This window comes from Balaenoptera borealis, assembly GCF_965194805.1.
Source record: "Balaenoptera borealis genome assembly, chromosome: 18".
Classification (NCBI taxonomy): domain Eukaryota; kingdom Metazoa; phylum Chordata; class Mammalia; order Artiodactyla; family Balaenopteridae; genus Balaenoptera; species Balaenoptera borealis.
Genome location: NC_138877.1, coordinates 16,051,325 through 16,073,361, shown reverse-complemented (window position 1 = coordinate 16,073,361; position 22,037 = coordinate 16,051,325). Strand labels below are relative to the sequence as shown.

The window sequence follows — 22,037 nt, the reverse complement described above, 5'->3', positions numbered from 1 at the left end:
CTTTGCACCTCGAGACCCCTCTGGAACTAGTGTTTGGGAGACCGTGTTGGAAGAAATGACTCCATTTGTAGATCTTCTTTTAGAGAAATGTCTCTTCAACTCTTTTGCCCATTTTATTTGGTTGGTTTTCTTTCTATTATTGAGTTGCAGAAGTTCTTTAGATGCTTTGAATATAAATCTTGTGTCAAATATATGTTGAAAGTATTTCTTTCAGTCTGTGTTTTGAGATCACAGTATTATGTGAAGCTTCAGGAGGGAAATATGATTAATTGAGTTTTGGGCAGGTTGCATTTGAAAAGCCTGAGGTATATTCAGTCCATGCCTGTGTTGACACTAGTCTCAAGGTGTCCTGGGGTAGGGCATGTGGTTCCCTGCCTCTATAATATTACCTGTCAAATGGGGATAACAGTATTGGCTTGCTCTTTTTCAAGGGTTATCATTGAAGATAAAACAAAATAAAATATGTGAAAGCAGTTTAAAAGAGTGAAAAGCCATATACAGATGGTAGTGCCCCATTGACATTATGTATGTTCCAGACCACTCCCAGAAGGTAAAGACTTAGCATTGCTTTCAGCTTTAACCCGTCTTACCTCTTGTCTTAACTTCTCTCCAACTTGCCTTTTGCACCTGCACATGCCAAAGAAAACTCTTCTCCACTTACATCTCCTGGATATTTATAACTGGGTATAATGTGTTTGAACTCCAGACCTGAACAGGATACAACACGCATGTATTGTGGTCCTCTGTTTGCTTGTGTATGGGTCATTATCTTCATCCAGTCACTCATCCAACACGTATTTATTGCTTTTTAACTATATATTCCAGACACACGCTAGTGACAAAACAAGAGAGACATAGTCCTTTGCCTCATGGCCTGAAGTCTTTAGTGAGAGTCAGACAATTACATCATCATTATCATACAGGTCATGAAAGGGGGTTACAGGAACATCAAAGAACAGAAGGCAGAATCTGGGGGAGCGGTATGTAAGACGTAAAGGAAAGCAGAGGAAAAGCCGGAGCTGTGACACCATGAAGTTCCTAAAGGAGCCACTTAGGGGAAGTAACAGAAGGGCATCCTACATCCATCAGAGGAAGCCTGGATTCATGAAACCCACATCTTAGTTGGCCATTCTAATCTTCCCCATTCACATCTTTTTTCAGGGTTAGTTGGCGGAGTCTCAAAAGGGTTCCTATCCCTGCTTCTTCTAGCCCTTTGTTGAAGGTGATCATGACAATAAGTTGTTCAAAAAAGAGCTGATGGGAAGGAGAGGAGAGCTGGGGCAATTCCCTAACTGAGTGTCAACTCTTGAAGAATTGACCATTGGCAGAATTGCCCTTCTCAATGACCGCTTCCCATCCTTTTCCGGACCTGGCACTCGAGAGTCAGCTGGATCCTTCCAGACAGCCACTTGTCTTATGTCGCCATCTGCCAGGCTAGCACTGGGAGAAGAGGCAGAACTCAGACCTTCTGGCTGTGACAAACCCCCTCTGTAGGGTGCACAGTGCCTGGGACCAGGAGCGTCCCTAGGAAAGGCAGCGCTGAGCTGTGCCCCGGCCGTGCCAGTGGCACAGAGCTGCCCGGGCCCCGGCCCCTCTGCTCTTGGTTAGGCTACTTGGGGCATAGAGCAGAGGGCTATCTGTGCTCAGAGTACAAGTTCAGATGAAAGATTTTCCATAGGTTTTTTTTTTTTTTTTCCACAGTCAAAAAGCCTCTCCCAGATCTGAGGGGCCTGTCGTCCAGCGGCTTTACTGGGCATCTATCCGAGCTGGGTGGGCCCTTTATGCTGACTTTCCCCAGAACCCACCCCCCAGAAAAGCATGTGTTGTCCGTCTCCTGCCACGGTTCTGCAGAGTGAGTGGCTCTCATCGATGCAATGCTATGGGCCAAGATGTTTTAGATAAAAATCAACCAAGAACTTAATGAGCACCTTGGCAATTCGCGTGGTCCATTCTCCGAGCACCTCAGCTCACTGTTGCTGTGGTGATTCATCTGTGTGGTGCGGGAGGCTTCAGTAGCTTGAATGATGCGTGTTACATGAATGCGGCCCTAGTTGACAGGTGTGCGTCTCCCTTGCTCTAATGGAAGCATCATCTACAATGCAGCTATTAACTGGTAAGTTTTTATTTTAACCTCCTGTGTTCTTCAGAAAAAAATTCCACCCTGAGGGAATATGAAGTTTAGGTCTGACTAAATTCAAGTGATGTTAACTCATTCATCTTGGGCACACTTCCCAGTAGAGACCCTCTCACCCAGGAGGGGCACGATAAATGGGTCCCTCCTCCTTCTGGAATGACTGGAAAGGAATCTAGGCCTCTGGACTGGCTCCTGGAGATTCGTGGGTTTGATAGAACAAACAGCGTTTGAGGAAGGAAGTACTGCGTTCTCCTGTGGACATTGTCGACCACGTGATTCTCTCTCCACGCGGGGGCCATCTGTTGAGATCAGGTGGTGTCACCCTTCGTCTTGCAGGTGTGAGAAATCACCGCTTTCTGCTTATAGAAGCTGGAAAGGAAACTTTGCCTTTCTGTTTCAGAGGCTGCCTGTGGCCTGCTGACCCCTGCTTGCTGCGTGCAGGCCGTCTCCCCAGTCTTCCGTGGGCTTCAGCGTCACCTGGGATTTATGGTAAACTGTAGATTCTAGGACGCCATCCCTATAGCCCTGATTTGGAATGTCTGGGGCAGGGTCGCACGCATTGAGAAATACTGGGTTCATAAGACTGAGACCAAGAAAAAGAACGGCCTGAAGCTGGGAACAAAGAAGAGTTGGTGACAGGCAGCAACGAAAAGCATGCCCCTTGTCACTGCCGTGCATCAGTTACACGCACACAGCCCTGGGTGCCAAGCAGGCTAAGTGATGTTCGTTTCTTCAGTGCCTACGAGGCGCCAATCCCCTGCCATGTGCTGGGAGTGCAGAAATGAGGAAGAAATGGCTCTTGCCCCACGAAATTCACAGGCCAGTGTGTGTGGGCAAACAGACAAATACGAACCAACTACAATGTACGGAGACTGATGGTGCAATAATGCAGCACAAATCCAGTCTGAAGAGTCACAGAATAAAAATAGTCGCTGCCATTTATTGAGCATTTTCTGTGGGCCTGGCTTTGTCTTACATATATTAAGTAAGTTCCTGACAACAACCATTTAGGGCAGGTGAGGAAAGAGGTCTAGGCTGTTAAAGTAGTTTGCACAAGTCTGCCCAGTTAATAAGCAGCAGAGCCAGACTGTAAGTTGCCAAAGGCCATGTTCTTAAGAGCTGTATTACACAGTCTTTCTGGAGAAAAGGGGCCTGGTATTTGCTGAACACGTACTATGCGTGGGACTCACTTAACTGGATATTCGTGACATTTCTGAGGGTGGCCAGAGCTCTGCAAGCACTCACAGACCAGGCACACGTGTCAGATGCACCGGAGCCTGAATGGATGCGGGGATGTTGGGGTGTTGATTCCCTTAGCCTTCCTGGTGGCTGGGCAGGGGCTTGTCACCTCTAGCTATGGCATCCTAGTCAGCGTACCCCAGTATGCTCACAGTTTAGGGCACAGACAGCCCTGGTCTCTATTTCCCTGCCTCCATAAGCTATTGATGCTGCGTAGACGGCAGCTGTTTCAGCTTAAGGCGATCGGGGATGGCATTTTGCATTTCCATCCTCCGACCACTTTCAAGTGTGAGCTTGGTTCCCCGCCCAGTCCTCTGAATCCAGTCAGTTGGGCTGGTAGGTTGGTGCTGAGAGGAAGCCCCATCTGCTGGAACAGGAGTCAGAGCTCTTGAGTCCCTCACGGTTCACTTGCCATGCCCCGGACCCACTCTGCACACATTCTATCCGTTGGGGTTTCGGTTGAAGACACCCTTCTTCACTTCCTCTCCTAAAGACTGTCATGTCTTGTGTCGCATGCATGCAGCATGGCTACCCCAGCGTTGGCCACGTGTCATGGGTGGTCCCTGGCCCCTCGGTGTGAAGAGGGGCTGCAGTGACAGGTCCTTAATCAATCTGCAGTTTCCATTTGCCTTTTAATCAGTTACTATTGGGGGCCAATTATATTATTTTAAAAAACCATTTTCCTTTTCTTTTACGTGGTTCATCAAAAACAGGAAGTCAAAAGGTATGAATACTCTTCCTGTGAATCAGCAGAGAAACTTTCCTCATTTGTGCCCGTGAACATGCCACAGGGGGCCACCAGATGCGCTACTATAAGAAAGGAAGGTAGCAAGCGGGACCCTGGGGTAGTCAGCAGGCAGGAATGCCGGGGTGGGACAGCTGTGCCTGTTGACCTTGGGCGCTAAGCCTGGGAGGCACTAAGTAGAGAGGTCGGCTCGCATTGTGAGCTGCAGCAGCAGGGGCGGGGACAAGGGCCGGCACAGGCAGCTCGCTCCAGGGCTGTTATAAGTAAGGTGACAGGCCAGTGCCGAGGAGCAGATGATGCCCTCCAGTAGCCGTCAAACTGGAATGATGGTCCCGGACCTTCTGGGAGCTGGCGAGAGGGGTGGCTGGGTTGGGGGAAGCGGCAGTGGGATGGGGTGGGGAGAACGCGTGTAGGAGAAGGAGCTCATTTCAGCACCTTGTGCTGGATCCAACACACAAACACTGTTGTTGCACAGACTCACTCGGCCTCAGGGATTCTGTCCAGTGCTGAGTCACACAGGTCACTGATTTGTGATTAGCAACTCATATTTTGATATTAGCCAGTGGGTCACGAGTATCAAGGAAAAGGAATCGATATGGTTTCAGGTCACATCCCGTGGTGTCACTGGGGTTGAAAGACAGTCCTTTCTTGGCTGTTCAGGTGGCTGCTTGCCAGAGAGGAGGTATTGGGCAGGCTCTCGTCCACACAGGCTGTTTGGTGTGCCTTTGGGAGCGGCCACCTGCCTGCATCTTCCCAGGGAAGAGGTGGGATGAGTGAGATCACGTAAGGAGAGTGTTTGAAGACCTGGAAACAAAAGGCCTTCTGTACGTAGGAGCTGCTCTGCCACTACCCCCAGTCCAAAATAAACAGCCTTTTCTGCCGCTGTGGATGGGCACTGAGAAAGCATGACGGCATTGGTGCCCAGACTTGTCTAATCACTCACATCCCCCGCCAGCTTCCACCTGGAGCCCGTGCTCATGCCAGGCTTTGAGCATCTCTTCCTGCAGAGCCGTGGCTTAGGTATCAATTCCCCTCAGCATCACTGACTCTGATGCTCTGAGCCAGGTATCTGGGATCAGACCGCCTCCGCTGATGTCATTTGTGTCCATTGGCCTTGCTCATCTTCATTCTTTCATCAAGATTGTATCTAGCACCTCTTATGTAGCATGCACTGTGGGATGAGTTGGGGATACAGGGACGAAAGCATAGGATGTGTCCCGCAGTTGCTTCAAGGCCAGTGAGAGAGAATGGCACACAATCCAATCAGATACAGGTTACAGTGGTAACCTGTGACCAAATGGTGACCAAATGGTAACCGTGATTAGAGATGGGATGCCATCCCTTGAGAGACATCCAGGTAAGTAGTTTGTTTCATGTGCTGCCACATCTAATGGTTACTGAGCCTAAACTCCCTTTCTGTAACTTTGAGTCATTTATCCAGGTTCTTCCCTCTGGAACCACAAAGAGCAAATTACACCCCTCTTCCATTATGGTGGAACTTTGGATATGTAAGCTTCTCTTCCAAGGCTAATAGTCTCATGACATGGAATCTAGACCTGTCCCTGTTTTAATTGCTATCTTCTGGATATATTCTAATTTCTCAATGTCTTTATTGAAGTGGTAAAGCCAGAACCCAATACAATATTATGGGTTGTTATTATTATTATACAATATTATTATAGCTGGAGAGAAATGTCAGAAAGACAAATAAATGAGGAATAATTTTTAAAAATAATAAAATAAAAAGGAGCCAGGCAGTGTGTGTGTGTGTGTGTGTGTGTGTGTGTGTGTGTGTTTAATGCACGGGGTAGAGAGAGAGAAAATATTTTTATTTTTAATTTTCCATAATGCAAAGTCAGTTCAAAGACTTTTTAGCACAGCATAATTGATTTTGACTTAGATTGTAGCTTACATTTCCATTCTCTGGTCTGTTTATGTTAAAGTTCAATTAGGAAAGCTTGCTGGAAACATCTGACCTGGGCAGGTACTATGGCTGTCAGCCCCTCAAGTCGGTCTTGACCTCATTAGCCATGGCCTCAGCACCCTGGGTGATCCTCCATTTCCAAGTAACTTCCTAATCTGGTCACACACATGGTTTTCTCTCTGTGTCAAAGACGTAACCAAACCCTGCTCTCCTGCAGACAGCCAGGGAGAAGGCTCGCACGGGCAACGCCAGGGATGGGCATTCCACTTACAGTCTCTGTAAATCGTCCACAACCCGAGGAGTTACTCCTTCCCTATTCCGAGAAGTATAACCTGTGTGAACGCACATTGCACGTGGCCGCAGATCGCCTGTGATGTCTGCCTCTAGAGCACAACCCGAGAAACCTGTTTCTAATCTATCTTGGGAAACTGTCAGTGTCGGAATTTACCTGTCATAGATACATTGGTGCTTGGCCTCTGTTCCAGCTGTATATCTCACAGGATCCCTTGCAGCTAGGGTTATGGATACAAATCAGGGTTCCCCGGTTAGAGGCACTCATGGAAGATTTGAAATGTGGAACTCTGATAAAAGGTCAGATTTCTGCAGCTTTGGCCAATGTTGCTGGCAAGCAAGGTCTTAAAGATGCTGCACTTTTCTATAGCAAGATTCTCTTGTATATTTGTCAGCTCATGTGAGTAGAGAGGCAATTGTAGCAGCATGCTGACAGTTTCCAGAATCCACAGCTCTGGGGCTGTGCTCTGGGACTCAGCCATTCCTGGGGCAGCCTGCCGACTCTCGACCTTCTGTTTGGGGTGGAGGGAGCAGTTCCCCTTGTGAATTGGGTCAGCAGTATAGTGCCAGGAGTCATTCCCGAGGCCCCAGCCTACAGCCTCATCCTTCCAGCCCCTCCAACGATTTCGTGAGCACTAAATTCCCTGTATTAAACCCCTTTCTGTTTAAAATAGCTACAGTACTTTCTGTTTCCTGAAACTGAGCCCTGACAGGTACAGTGTTCAAAGGTAGTGTCTGAAAGGTGATTTTCACTCTTTTACCTTACTTCAAAAGTGTCTTGTGATAGCTTTTAGAGAGCACTGCACTAGAACTTGAGTTTCAATCCCGTGTCTGTTGCTTGTCACCTATGCTCCTGACCTTGAACGAGTCACTCAGCTCTCAAGTCCTTTTCCGTATCTATCACATTAGGCAAATCATACCTGCTTTGCATATGTGAGCCTCAGTGGAGAGAATGAACCTGAAAATGGGCTTGAAGCAATGAAACGTGACTGGCATGTTTTCTCCTCAATCTAATATCCCCCCCAGTAAAACCCAATCTCTGCCTTTCACAAAGTCTCAGAAAATGTTGTCTATTCATCATAAAGAGAGAAATAATATCAAATGTCCTGCCTCACATTTTGTTTAGGATTCCCTGTGACTATTTGCAAACCAAATGCTCTGAGACTCTGGAGAGAGAGTTGCCATTTATGCAATAATTTCTAAATGAATAAGTGTGAAATTGGTGAAAGCAAAGGACCTTTTAAAGTCAGGCCACCATCAAGATAGACAGTAGCATCATCTAGCATGTGAGCTCAGGGTTTTACAAGAAAGTCCTGTGGAAAAAGAAGACGGTTTCTGAAGTCAAATCATACCAGGTTGGTGGCGGACCAGGCATCCCCTCTCCGATAGCTGTTGAACGTCTACCATGTGCAAGGCTTTCTGTTAGGCATTGGGCCCTATGCTAGATGTGAAAATAAGTACACTTGGGAAAATGTTACTGTCTGTAAATTATATATCAGTGAGCCTCACTAAATTAGAAGAAAGACACAGAACTAAATACAATGGTTACTCATTTTCCATTCTGAACAAAATTGTTTGCCATGTAAAACAGACCCACTGCACAACACGCTATAATTCCCTCTTCTGTACAGATAATTGCTCTTTGCCACACCCATGCCTGTCCTCACTCCACTGGTCCTTCTCGTGGGAATCCTTGCCCGTCTCGCCTACCCGATTCTCAGCTCAGAGGCCCCCTACTCTGAGAGGATTTTCTTTTTCTTTTTCTTTTTCTTATTTTTTTTAAAAAACACTGGAGATTCTTTTTTTTTAATTTATTTTTAAATTTTATTTAATTTTTATTTATTTTTTGGCTGCGCTGGGTCGTCATTGCTGCGCACCAGCTTTCTCTTCGTTGCGGAGTGGTGGCTTCTCTTGTAGTGGAACACGGGCTCAAGGTGTACGGGCTTCGGTAGCTGCAGCACTCGGGCTCCGTAGGTGCAGCACAGGGGCCCTAGAATGTGCGGGCTTCAGTAGCTGTGGTGCACGGGCTCAGTAGTTGTGGCACACGGGCTTAGTTGCTCTGCAGCATGTGGGATCTTCCTGGACCAGGGATCGAAGCCGTGTCCCCAGCATTGGCAGGCGGATTCTTAACCACTGTGCCACCAGGGAAGTCCCTGACAAGGTTTTCTTAACTCTCTAAATCTAAATTAATCCTTCTCTGCTGTCATAATTACTCGTATATGTTAACTCTAGCATACATCATTTTTCTGTCTCATATGAATCTCTGTTTTAATTATTTTGTTAGTTTTTAGTTATTTTGATCTGTAAGTATCTTATCTTTGTATACTTTAGTTAGATATTTTAGTTATGGAAACTGGCACAGTGTAGCGCTGGTAGTAAACCAAGTTTGCTGAATTCAGTTTTGGGTGGATCCTACATACCTTTTACTGAATTGAATAGTTGAAAGGAGATAGACATAAAACAGATATTGGTGAGGCCTCAGTGAGTCTTTCCTATTATTTCCTGTTTTTTCCTTAGCTGCTGCCTGCCTACTCTCCCCACATGAGCAAGTGTCCACCCATCTTGTTAGAAGTGGATAATGTATGGTAACAGGCAGGGGGTATTAGAACAATAGGAGATAATGCCACCTTTTTAGCTTTCATTATAATTTTTTGTAGTGCCAGATACATGAAATTTCAGGGAGAAGAAATGTGTATAATTTATTCAAATCCTGATTAAACCAAATAAATGAAACGCATCGGTGTATTCTGTAAGCACTTGCCCTGTGCACATTATAGAATGACTATTTTAAGGGATGTACTTTTCCCCTCAAATTCAGAAAGAGGGTGAGAAGAACAATAGACAGGAAAACGAAACATCAAAGAAAGTGTAGATGATGTGCAACCGCTTGCCGGACGAAGTGAAATCTTAGGAGTCGTTAAAAATATATATTAATGCTATTAACAAAAATGACATGCATACATTTGTATAGAGTTGTAACGTGTCTAGTTTTTTTTCTTACATGTATTATCTCATTAGACCTTCACAATAACCCTATGAGGTAGATAGGACACAAGTTTCATATGAGGAAATGGATTTGTATGTCTTTTTTGACCTCTTTGAACATAGCAAATTTCGTTGTAAACGATTTAGGGAAATACGCCTATCTGAAAAATTTATTAGCAGCCATTTTGCTTTAAGATGTCAGACTACACCACTAACGAGCTTAATACCCATTAGAAGTTTACCAGTTAGGGTCAGAATCATCTAGGGTTACCCTGAAGCAGACAGAAAAACAAAATGATTTTCTTTGAATTGGGGGCTTTGCTCTATGGGTTACAATATTGGCATGAGCATGGTCTTGAAGCATTTACTTAAGATCAAAGTCTGGTCAAAGCTAAAGATGCTAAACGTTTGATTCTAGACATCTATCTTTCTCTCTCCCTTGCAGTATATATCCACACCAATAGACACTGAGCTGGGGTGCAGATCAGAACTGCTCTGGATTGGTTGCAGGTGAGTGAGGGTCAAACCCTATCTACTTTCAGCTCTCTGTCCAACTGGTGTGATGCCACCTAGAAATCAGCCAGAACATGTGATCTGAGGAAAAAGATTAGTAAACAACTCTCTTTGGTTTTGAATAATTCATTCTGCCTCATTTATTCTGCTATTGATTCCTTCTAATGTATTTTTTATTTCAGTTATTGTATTCTTCAACTCTGGTTGTTCTTTATATTTTCTAACTCTTTGCTAAAAACTTCTTGTAACTTCTCAATCTGTGCATCTGTTCTTTTCCCAAGTTCTTGGATCATCTTTACGATCATTACTCTGAACTCTTTCTCTAGTAGATAGCCTATCTCCACTTCATTTAGTTGTTCTTCTGGGTCTTTGGTTTTGCATAGAGACATGAAAAATAGAAAAATATTTAAAATACAGCTGACTTTTTTCAAGTTAGATATTCATTTGTTTAGCTATGAAAATATCACTGTGCTATAACCTCAGGACACACAGATAACACAGTTCTCCTACTTGGGGAACCCACAAGCTAAGCAAAAGCACAGGGACATGAAAGTTAGGAATGATTTGCTAAAATGGTCAGTGACTCATAAAATATGTGTAAAAGTTCTAATTAAGATGGGAGAGAGAGGACAGGGCGGATACAAGAGATACTCAGGAGATGAGACAGACAGGGCACGATGACTGACTGGGTGGAGGGGTGTGAGGAAGAGGCAGACGAGGAGGAGAGAATGACTCCTAAGAATCAGTCACGGAAGAAGGAGGTTTGGCGCTGCCATGATGACGTATATAATGCAGGAAGAGGAAATGGTCAGATCTGGGGTGAAAAGGAGCCTACAGTTCATCCAAGCAGAACTGCTCAGAAAGCAGTTATGATTCAGAACTAAGGTCTAGGAGAGCTGGATACAGTCCTGAGAGGTACAGGTGAAGCCACAGCGCTCAGAGAAAGAAGCAGAGAAATTGATGAAGGATTCGATACGGGATGGCCCGAGGGGTAAAAGGAGAAGAGCAGACATCATCATAGCAAGTAGAAGCCAAGCGTTCAAGAAATAGGTCATGTCAATGTCAAACACTGCAGAATTGTCCCATAAGGATGAAGTAGATTTAGCATTTAAGTCATTAAGATGACTTTAGGGGAGGTAGTTCCAAAAGCACTGTGGATGTAGGGCCATGTATTAATAGGTAAGGAAAGTGTGGTAGGCAGAATAATGGTTCCCCAAAGACGTATCTGCCCTAATCCCTGGAACCTGCGAATATCGTGCCTTATATGGCTAAGAGCTTTAGCAGTTGTGACCTAAGGTAGGGATCTTGAGTTGGGGAGATTATCCAGATGGATGGATGATTATCCAGACGAGGACTGTGGTCACACTGAGTCCTTATAAGTGAAAGAGGAGGCAGGAAGAGCCAGCCAGAGAGGTAGGGTGTGACCTCTCAACCCACTACTGCTGGCTGTGAAGATGGAGGAAGGGGGCCGTGAGCCAGGGACCAGGGAACGTGATGATCTCTGGAAGCTGGAAACGGTTCCCACTGTACAGCTGTGAAGAAAATGGAGCTCCTGGTCTTACAACTGCAAGGAATTCTGCCCACAACCTGAATGCAGAAGATATGGATTCTCTTCTAGAGCCCCCGGAATGGAACACAGCCTGCCGACACCTTGCCTTTGGTCTGCTGAGACCCATCCCAGACTTCTGACCTAAAAAACCACAAGATAACAAATTGGTGGTATTTTAGCTGTTGTTTGTTGGTAATTTGTTACAGCAGGAATAGGAAACTAATATGGAGGGGTTCACATCTAGAGTTATGGCAATAATGAAAAAGTCAGCTACTTGTTGAAGATGTTTGAAGGTTAAAAATATAAGATTATGAAGCTTGGAAATATGTTACTAGGACAAATTTTTAAAATTTTAAACATATTTATTCTTAATTAAACTCATAATAAAAAATCTTAATTATTATTAATGAACACTCATGTTAGAATTTCAAATAATATAAAAAATGAAAATTAAATTAAAAGTCACCCTACTCACTATTATAATTACATTCAATATTTTAGTTGTGTTCATTATTTTTCTAGACTTCAGGTGACTAGACTTCTTGATGTGCATATGTGTGTAGAGGGGTACATACCTAAGATCACAGTACACATGTTAATAGGACAAACTTTGGAGTCACTTTTTCTTTGGAGTAGGAGGCAGGATGGTTGGAACCAGAGTCATATGTAGACCTTTGACACTAACTACATCCTTTTAGCTCTTCACTGGATGAGGTTGATTGATACGTAAGGTCCCTATATTTGCTGCAGGGACGGTGATACATCCTGTCCCTGCTTTGGACTTTATTTATTTATTCATACATGAGCTTATTTTTTAGAGCAGTTTTAGGTTCACAGCCAAACCGAGTAGAAGGCACAGAGACTTCCCATTGTCCCCCTCCCCCCAACCTGCCCAGTCCCTCCCCCCACTATCAACATCCTGCTCCAGAGTGGCTCAATCTTACAATCTACCTTGATGCTTCATTATCACCTAAGGCCCACTGTTTACATTAGGGTTCGCTCTCGGTCTACTACGTCTTTTAACCTCAAAGTAGAGAGATCCCACCAGCAACCTTCTGGTAACTTGGTTCCCTGCTGTCATCACTCCATAGCCCATCAGAGCCCACCCCGTGACTTGATAGCAGTGGGCACTTGGAGCCCAGGGTACCTTTAATTTTCCTTGCTCCGTCTCCTTCCACGTCTCCCGCTCAGCAGCCCGGCTATTACAGTAAGAGCTTAATGTGTGCCCTGGCACTGTTGTGGCATCATTTAGACGATCGCATGCTGGGCTGACACAAGTCAGAGGCGGCTAACACATTAAGGGTTCCTCGTTATCAGCTTGCTGGGGATTTCGGTCAATGGAACGGTGGTAAACCTCAGCCATTCCGCTGAGACACCAGCCTATTTACACTCTTTCCTCATCCAGTCCTGTTCCCTCCTGCTCTGTCCCTTAGAAATGCTGTCTCTCTACGTTGTTTGAAGCCAATGGGTAGCCGGGCGGCTTTTTCAGTCTTGCCCAACCCCCTGCGAACATAGAAATATCAACTGGTGAAGACATTGTTATTGCCTTTCAAATGAGAAAGTCCCGGGGCAGTAGTCACGGCCAGGGCATTTTAAAACATCTCTTTTATAATTATATACATTTCACGTACTTTTAGATTTCTGTGCGTATTGCAGTTGTTTCAGTTATACTCATTTGGTTTTGAAAGAAAGTTTCTAGAAGCAAGGTCTAGACATATTTATTGCTTATTTAATATGCCCTAAAGACAGCGTCCAATGCCACACCACTGATTTCTCATTAACACTGGTGAAGGGCTGCAAATCTAAACAAGGCCTTCTTTTACTTTTTCTGCATCCATCCCTGTATTTCCTTCCCAGGTGTCCTACGGAACTAAGCATTTCTTTATGCTCATAATTCAATTCAATTACTAGACACATCACAGAGTGCACCGGACTGATAATAACCAGTAATAAACAGTAATGCTTCTCAGAACGACCTTTAGTCCAGTTCTGTCTCACAGGTGCTCTGGGGGCCAAGCAGGTCTCCACTGACATATGCATGGTTTCAGGGGGCACATGTATGCTCTCCTCCCCCCCAGAAAGGCCCAGACTCAGCCTATAGCCTTAGCCCTGGAAGGATTCCCTTTATTCCAAAAAGGTACAATTATGAGGAAAAAGTTGTGGGAGGAGATCGCATTCTGGGAGCTGCTTACCCATCAAGCTACTCTTGTGTTGGTGTGTATCCTTCCTATTTTAGCTGCCCTGGGTCTCCTGACCCTAGGCAGTGGCTGGGTCAGTTTTTCTTACCATGCCCATCTGGGAATACAGGTACTGAATGATACGGGTAAATTCACAACTAATCCATTGCCTGCACTTGCTCTGAATCTTTAGGACCGAATCCTACTTATCCATCCTCCTACAAAGTTGTCTTCTTACCAGCAACACTATTGCACCTCACCTCCTTGGAATTCTCTGATGGTTTTCTGATGTTCGAGGGCAGGAAGAATGTATTCGTGTATGGATTCAGCAGCTAGCATTTATGCACTACTGTGAAACAGGAATTTTTCCAGGCAGTGAGGATACTTAGTTGAGTGAGACACTGTTTCTATGCTCAAGAAGCTCACCATCTGTGACTTATTTTTAATATGTGTTGCCCTGTGTTTGGGTCATTTGGCCGATATGCATCAAAGGTCTCATTGGATGGTCCATGCTAGAGGAGCGGCTGACGCAAGCTAGAACCAAGTTGAATGTCAGGGCCCACGCCTACCTCCTTCTGAGCATCAGAGGGCATCTTGGATGCACGTAGAGTCTTCAGCTGGGCTGCATGAGAGGAAGCGAGGCAGGCCTTTGTCACCCTCTCCCTTGACCTGTGGGTACCATATAGTCCTCCGTGAGGGCCCCTGGAGAGGTGAGGGATCTGATGGACACCTGAGTCTCAGAGTAGCTGTGATTCTGCCGACGTTGCTGTGATGGCCAGGGATAGGCACATCTTGAAACACGATCTAAAATGTTAAGTATGAATGTTTTCGGCATTAAAGACACATACCTTTGCTTTGTATTCCATGTGTAGAGTAATCTAACTCAACACCACCAGTTACTAACTTGGATAACAAGACTAATCTAAATAATCCCTTCCTTGCTTATACATGACACTGTGTCAGTGATATAAAAGCTCTGCAGACATGTCATATGTATGAAAACAAATGTTTACATTTATTGAAATAGCTTTTCTATTTGTAAACTTAGCAGATTTGTTATAGAATGTCACCCACAAGGGAAGGGGTATTTGTGAGGAACTTTAGGTCAGTTGGTGTGCATCTGAGCAGTTGTAGATACGTTGGTAGTAATGATGGTGAGGAAGAAAGGAGAGATGTTGCAGAGGGAAGAAGTTGAGGGATGTCTAGGATGGGCCGGGGCTCACATTCGGTGGAGTAGACTGTGCCAGGGCTGGGTTGCAGGAGTCTGCGGGTGCATATTGAGAAAGCTGGGTGCTGGTCTTTGGCACAAATTCCTGACAGAACAGATAGGAATGGGTGCTTCCGGCAATCCAAGGACACCTGATTTGTCGTCTTTGGATTCCGCTTCGGTGTAGACAGAGCAATGGTGGCTGGTTTTTGTTCATCTTGCACCCCTACAGTACCTCAGAAAATGGGTAGCCCGTTTCCACCAACTTTGCTTTGGAGAAGTTGATCTCCCGGATGGGCTGTGGCCGGCTGGCAGCCTGTGGGCACTCCCGAGGGCACGCCCTCTGCGAACCTTCCCTCTCACGTCCTGTGGACCCAGAGCACTTCAGCCAGGAGATGCATAACTGCGTCCTCCTGGGTCTGAGGCCTTCTTGGCTCAGAAAGCTTCCTGGGTTTGCTGACATCACCCTCGTGTGGAGGAGGACCGGCCTGGCCGCTGAGAACATACATGGAAGTGGATGAAGTCTATGAAGAAAAAGGAAAATAGCTCAGCCAGACACGCCTTCGACGGCCATTGTTCCACCCTCGGAATCTGTGGAGAGGAAGAGGTGACCAGGGAGACATTTCCTAAGCACAGATGAGAAAGAGGCTGGTGAGACCGGAATTCGTCAGGAGGACACGAAAGGCAGTGCTCTCCCACCAAATAGGGTGATTCTGGGGAAAAGATGTGATGACAAGAGGCTAACAACTAGGAATTTCAAAACAAAACAAAGTGCTGTTATCACCACCTTCCCAGCTGCGGGTGCCTAGAACCCAGGGCTCTGCTGCTCGCCACGCGTGACGTGCCAGGCACATTCACTCTTCAGCAATGTCCCAATATCCTCTCTCGGTGATGGATTCCAGGGCCTCACATTCCTCCGTCTGGAAAACTTTCCTCACGTCTAACCCAGATCTCTCCTGCTGCAGCTGAAGTTCATTGCCTCGTCCTCAGTTCCGGAGGCGATGGAAAAGAACCTGTCACCATTTCCTCCTTAGGAATTCTTCAGACGCCTGATGGCTTCCAAACACAGCCTATTTTCCCTTGGTCGTTCAGAACTTGTCTCTGAATTGGTCAATTCTGGAGCGTCCTGGTCAAATCTTTCTGCTCAAGGGGAACGAGCTTTAATTCCCAAGTAAAGTAAAAGGGCAGAAACAGGCACCCCTGTCCTGGTTCGTCAAGGAAAACCCCTTGCCCTGGACTCTGGTTTTCCCGCACAGAATGCAGCATGCTGGTTAAAGAGCGTTTTGTTTCCTTTTTATGGAACCCATTGTGTGTTGCATCAAAGACAATGAGCGGTTCATGCAGCTGCAGTTGTCAGAGTATTAAACTTCCCAGGCGGGTCCCGGGAGCTCTCAGAAAGAGGAGTAAAGCTGCCCCACTGAGAGGTGTGTCCCTTGTGTGTCTGTGTGTGTGTGTGGGCGGAACACTGGGGCTGGGCCCACCATGCCCTTCTTCCCACCTTGAAGCCCTCACTGCCTCTTTCAGGCTCGAGAAGCTGTCCTCACGGCGACACTCACACGCCAAGGAACCGCATAATTGTTGGCAAAGTCTGGGGGCCCGTAAGCCAGACTGGGCGGAGAGAGCATTCCATTATTATAACACAATGCCATAATAGGATGCGAAATGCTTTTCACATTCCTTCTTACACAATAAGGATCTTAAAACTGGACTTTTCCACTGAAAAGGAGGTAAAATCAGCCCTCGGTTGTGTTCTTGCAATCAAAGTTAGCTTATTCATCTTGGGGGCTCCCGTGTGGGCCTGGCTCATACCAGCCAGCTCAGAACCTTCTCCTGCAGGCCTGCCCTGCGGGCTCCGAACCTGGCAGCCGATGCCACTCTTGGGAACGTGGCCCTGCTTGGAAGGCTGAGCTCATTTTTCTTGCCCCAGCACCAGAGGGCCTTGGAGTGTGTAAAGCCAAAGCAAGTCCAAGCCCAGGCCTCCTAGGAAGATTTGGGCTTGCCGTGCCTGGAAAGCTGATGTGCACACACTGGTCTCTGAGTGAAGCGCTCACCTCCTCACCTCACCCACCCCTGGGGCGTTGGTGTGATGCTCCCCCAGGCCTGGCGGGGACAGGGTGTCCTCCTTCCTGCGCTCTCCCTGGGCCTAGCAGGGCCCCGTGCGTACCTTGTCAGTGCTATTGACAGGCTGACTCACAGATCCGGCACAGACGCTGGAACCCAGCAACCTGGATGCTATTTCTAGCTTGGCTGTGGTTCCCTGGCTCTGCTTTTCTACCATGCCACTGGGAGGAGAAGTCATCTGGCCGGCGCTGGGCTAGGCGGCCGATTTGGGTTGGACACCAGGAGACATGGGACTTTTTCTTTATAAAAGTGTAGAAAATGAGTTTAACAGTCCTGGTGACCCGGTCCATCCCAAGTACAATCTCTGACTTTGGCAATGGTAGGCAATGAAATCGATTCAGGAAATCTCTGTGAACCTCTGTGGAGTTCCAATCCATCTCTGAGAGTAAATTCTCACTCTTAATTCATTGTTGTACTTATTTGTGGAGCATCCATTTTTTAGAATATTTAATGAGAGCCCTTCATAAAAATCTCCACAAAACTTAAATGCAAGTAAGCAGCATTCTCTAAGCCTCGAAACTCCCCATGAGATCAATTCCTTTACAAGCATCCTGTAAGGTAGGGGTTGCCTGGGCAGTATTTCAGACTCTCTTAATAACACCTTGTGGGGAAATTATGACACACTTTCTTATTTTCTATTAGGGTTACACTTGTTCTTTGGATGAAAGGAACTCCATATGTAAACGCAATTATTATTCTCGGAATTTCTTCTGTGCAATTGGAGCACCAGAATCTCCTGGGCTGTTTGAACAGGATTCAGGCCTGAATTTTAGCGGTGAATATCAGATAAGAAAAGCAATAAAATCCATGAAAAATTAACATTGCTAAAGAGGACCCTGGGGGTTACAGCTCTGAGGGTCACCAGTAAGTGGTCATGATTTAATGAAGTGCTCCCTCTGATTAGTGAGAAACGGGCCTGGCATCTTCCACAGCATAAATACCCTGTTTCTGAGTCTGCCAAGCAAATGCTTTCAGAGGCTGAATTTTCTCCCTGCTCTAGGGAGCTGGCAGTGGACAGCAGAGGACATTCCACTGAAATCAGGCCATCGGGAGCCGAAGACAAAGGCAGCTGATTCAAGTGCACCAAATTGGAGTTTCTCTAATCAAATATATTAAATTCACCATCATTCTTGATTGTTTTAATGGGAAGAAAGGGCAGCTGTGCCCTTCGTTTTCTAAGCATTTTATTTAGTGCCCTGGGGAGCGGGGGAGGGGAGGGGAGGGAAAGCAGGATGGGAAGGGAAGAGAAGTTGAGATGGCCAAGAAAGCTACGGGAAGCTAATGTCTTTTGTCTTAAAAGTAAAATGATTTTGCATGCTGTTCAGATCCACACTGAGAGTTCCCAGAGCCGTCACTCACCGAGAAAAACCCAAGATAACCAGTTTATAAAGCATGTTTACTTAGGAGTGGAAGAACAGCCGGCAAACAGACAGGGGCGTCAGGGGGGTAGGGAGCAGGGGCTTGGAATATTCGGGCAAAGAGAGACACGGGCGACTAGCGTTAGACAGATTTGCTGCACTGGTTTCATGAAAGCCTACTCAATTGAGCATTTCTTACCCCCTGCACACTCATGCTTTGTACAAAAAGATTTAAATTTCAAGACGCTCGGGGAGACGGATCTCCTCGCCTCTGTCACCTTCCTGGCTAAGAGCAGAATTCACAGAAGGCCTTTTTCACCATTCGCGTGACGGGATTCAAAATTCTGGTTCAGAAACTGATGGCCCGACCTATTGTTTTCTAAGCCAGTTTTAACGTAAAGTCCAAGCGTGATGCTTCCTGCCCGGCGTGCTGTGCTACAGACAAGGTCTCGGTTTGGACCCCCAGCTTCAAAGGAGAACTTGGGCGCGTGATGTCACTTCCTCTGTCTGCTGAGTTGGTAACAGGATGAACCTGAACGTGATATGAGCCAGACATTCCACTGTGTAATTCTTTATTTCACTCCACTGTAGGGCAGGGTACTTAAGCAGACATTGTTTTCGTCCTAAGAGCTATGCAGCCACAAATGTGCTTCGTAAAGGAAACAAAGGTCTAGGAATTGCAGGATGGGGCTCACAGGCTCACACAGGCTAACGTGAGTCATCCGGAGAAAGGGCTTTGGAAGCTGGTGCCTGTTACAGCCTGAAGCCAGCCTGTTTCTGAGCTGGAACGTGAAAGGCAGCTGGCTGTGTCAAAGGGGTAGAGAATAAAGCCGCAGTGTAAAATGAAGACACAGTTCAGCAGGGAGAAGATGCTGTTAAAATGGATTCAGCTCCTCAGGCAGCCTCTTTTGGAGGGCCCCCTTTTGGAAACAAATGACTCTATTCCTCTTAGAGAAAAAAAAAAAAAAGAGGAGGTGGAGGTCCCTTTCAGAAAAATGTTATCGGACTCTTTTTAAATGCCCCTATTTGAAGAGAATCAAAGGGAATGTGATAAGGCAGCGTCTATATACTCGGGGGCATTGTATCGAGTGACACAATGCGGGCTAAATGAAGCTCTTCATCCCTCAGAGGATATCTAATAACTCAGTCAATCAGCTCGGGTCTCCTGTCACTTACGGTGGGCATCCAGCCCCTTTATGGCGGTTCCTTCCTTTACCAGGAGACAGCTGGGTGAGGCAAGGTCAGAAAGAGGAAGAAACTGCTAGCGCATTCCTCCCCTTGCTCCCTCTCTCTCTCACACACAATGCCCTTTTGTCCCTGTGGCCCCCCGTCCCTCTGGGGCCTGGCCTGAGCCGGGTGGAGGCCGCTTCTAGGGAACCTCTTAGCTCCCCCCGTCTTCCTCCTGTGTGGCTGTGTGGGGTGAGCCTCGCGGGCCGGCTTGGAGTAGCATCCAGAGCTGCCAGGCTCTGGGGTGGAGTGCAGGCTCCTCAGGGTGCATCTGGGTGGCGCTGAAGGGGTCTGTCTCTTCCCCCCAGTGGCTAGGGCCTGGGCGCAGGAAAGGAGCGCACTGGGGTGCTTGTGAAAGCATCGGGGCTGCAGAGAGAGCTCAGGGCCTGGAGTCAACCTCAGCGTAGCTTGGTCTTCTCTGTGAAATCAGAGGCTGCAGGAGATGACGTCCAAGGTCTCTTTCAGGTCCAATGGCATGTACCTCTCAATAATAACTGAGGACATGGGATAGGCCTTCCGAGTGGATGGGCCTCGATTTGAAACCTGACTTCACCACTTTGTGGTTTTGCTCAGGTTATAAAGCTTCTGTTTCTCTTTTGGAAAAAAAAAAAAAAAGAGAGAGAAAAAAAATGTTGGGTTAAATCACATCTACCACACCAAGATGTTGTGTGAGTTTAATGACCCGAATTACAAGGAAGAGTCTGGTATGATTCCTGGCACATGGTACGTCCTTCTAAACATCAGCCCTCCTTGCAACTCTATGATATTGACTGTCAAAAGAAAAAAGCACTTGATGAAAATCTGCATTAGTCCGAGAGGCTTGAAATTTACAAAGAAATTATGTACCATTTCCATGTTGTAGGTTAGCAGTTCCTAGATATTTCAATTTCAGAGATAAGTGAAGTTGGAAAAAAAAAGTGATTAGGATTGGTTGCAAGGTAAAATTGTCAACTTTTAAATTTTGGTCAAATAAGTTGGTTAAAAAACAATTCTCATTTACTCTCACCATCATTTCAAAATAATGAAGGCCATGCTAAACAGTCCTTACTGAGAAAGGACACTTGTCCTTGTTAAACTAACATATGTATGTCACACATGTATTTCTTTGAAAAGTCAGTATATTTCTTTTTCTGTTAATATTTTATTTATTTATTTATTTTTTGGCTGTGTCGGGTCTTAGTTGCGGTGTGAAGGATCTTTTGTTGTGGCGCGGACGGACTTCTCTCTAGTTGTGATACACGTGCTCCAGAGTGTGTGGGCTCAGTAGCTGCAGCGCGAGGGCTTAGTTGCCCTGTGGCATGTGGGATCTTAGTTCTCAGAGCAGGGATCGAACCCGCGGTCCCCTGCATTGGAAGGCGGTTTCTTTACGACTGGACCACCAGGGAAGTCCCACACGTATTATTATTGTACACGAAATGTATGTGAACATCATCCTCCCTTTTCCTTCTATTTATAATTTGCTATGGATGAGTGACAGTTTGTCCCATTCTGCCACCATTGTGGGGCTGGTCTTGAGAAACCACTGTCTTAGGGAGGAAATTTAGCTCATTCGTGTACTGTCACGTGTTTATGTAAACTCATCTGTGCTACTTTACTTATTTTCCTTTATCACTTTTCATTCTGATCGCCCTATCCCTGTGTACACAAACACAAACATTTCATTTATGTTGCTTTAGCCCACCCCAATCCATCCTGAAATTTCCAGAAGGGGGCAAAACGCTTACAAAGGGTCATATATTTCAATTCTGTATGCGCCCTTCCTCCCTGTCACTTGAAGCGACCATCCTTAGTCGCACACTGAGCACGCATATGGGGAGAAAGCCCACCGCAGCCAAGAGGGCCCCTCCTTTCCTGGGCCTCCACTGCGTTTCGGGGCTGTGTGACTGCACCGCTTGCTCTGAGCAGGGTACAGCGTGCAAAGAAAGCAAGGGACACCCTGGCCTCTCCCCGCTCAGTGGACCCGCTTGGCATGGGACATCTTGGGGGCTTCCGACCCTCTCTGGTCTCAGCCACAACTTGTTCTGGCTTGTTCCTCTGTTCTGGCTCAGCTCCCAGGAAAGAAGGGCCTTTGAGTCAGGCTACTGGTACTCTGTCCCCTCTTGATAGAAGGCAGGAGACCTCTGGGCTTAGCGAAGATTCCCCTCGAGGCAGGCGCCTGGGTTGCTTCTCATCAGCTGGGAATCTGGGCGGTCATCCCCAGCGTGGAGTCCCCGGCTGGCGCTGTTGGAGCAGAACCTGGATGGCTCCCCACCTCCTACTGATTCGGGTTCTCCCAGTGTGGCTTCATGTGTTGCGAGTTACAGAAATACCAAACACACCCACAGTTAACCATACGCACCAAAATGCTCTCGAACGCAAAGCTAAGTGACCCTGAAATGTGCTCTCGATTTGCGCTGGCTGCACATGTCTTGCTTCCATTAGTGCCAACGCCACGGAGCTCGTGCTAGCCTGCTCCCCATGGGCTGGGCTTGCTTTGTTTCTGGCGCTTTCCTTTAACTCTTCGCCACCAGGAACTGCCGTGGTGCTGGGATCATATTTTCCCTGCGAGGGGCGTGACCCTTCTTGTA

General features: G+C 46.5%; 1 protein-coding gene across 1 annotated transcript in view; it reads left to right on the top strand.

Annotated features, from left to right (window-relative positions):
- The window catches only part of LOC309615647 (uncharacterized protein), a 234,112-nt gene that overhangs the window by 130,595 nt on the left and 81,480 nt on the right, over nt 1-22,037 (top strand). The window contains exon 3 of the mRNA XM_082365704.1: nt 9,764-9,828. Coding sequence (XP_082221830.1) covers nt 9,764-9,828 — 65 coding nt within the window. The remainder of the gene's footprint in view (nt 1-9,763; nt 9,829-22,037) is intronic.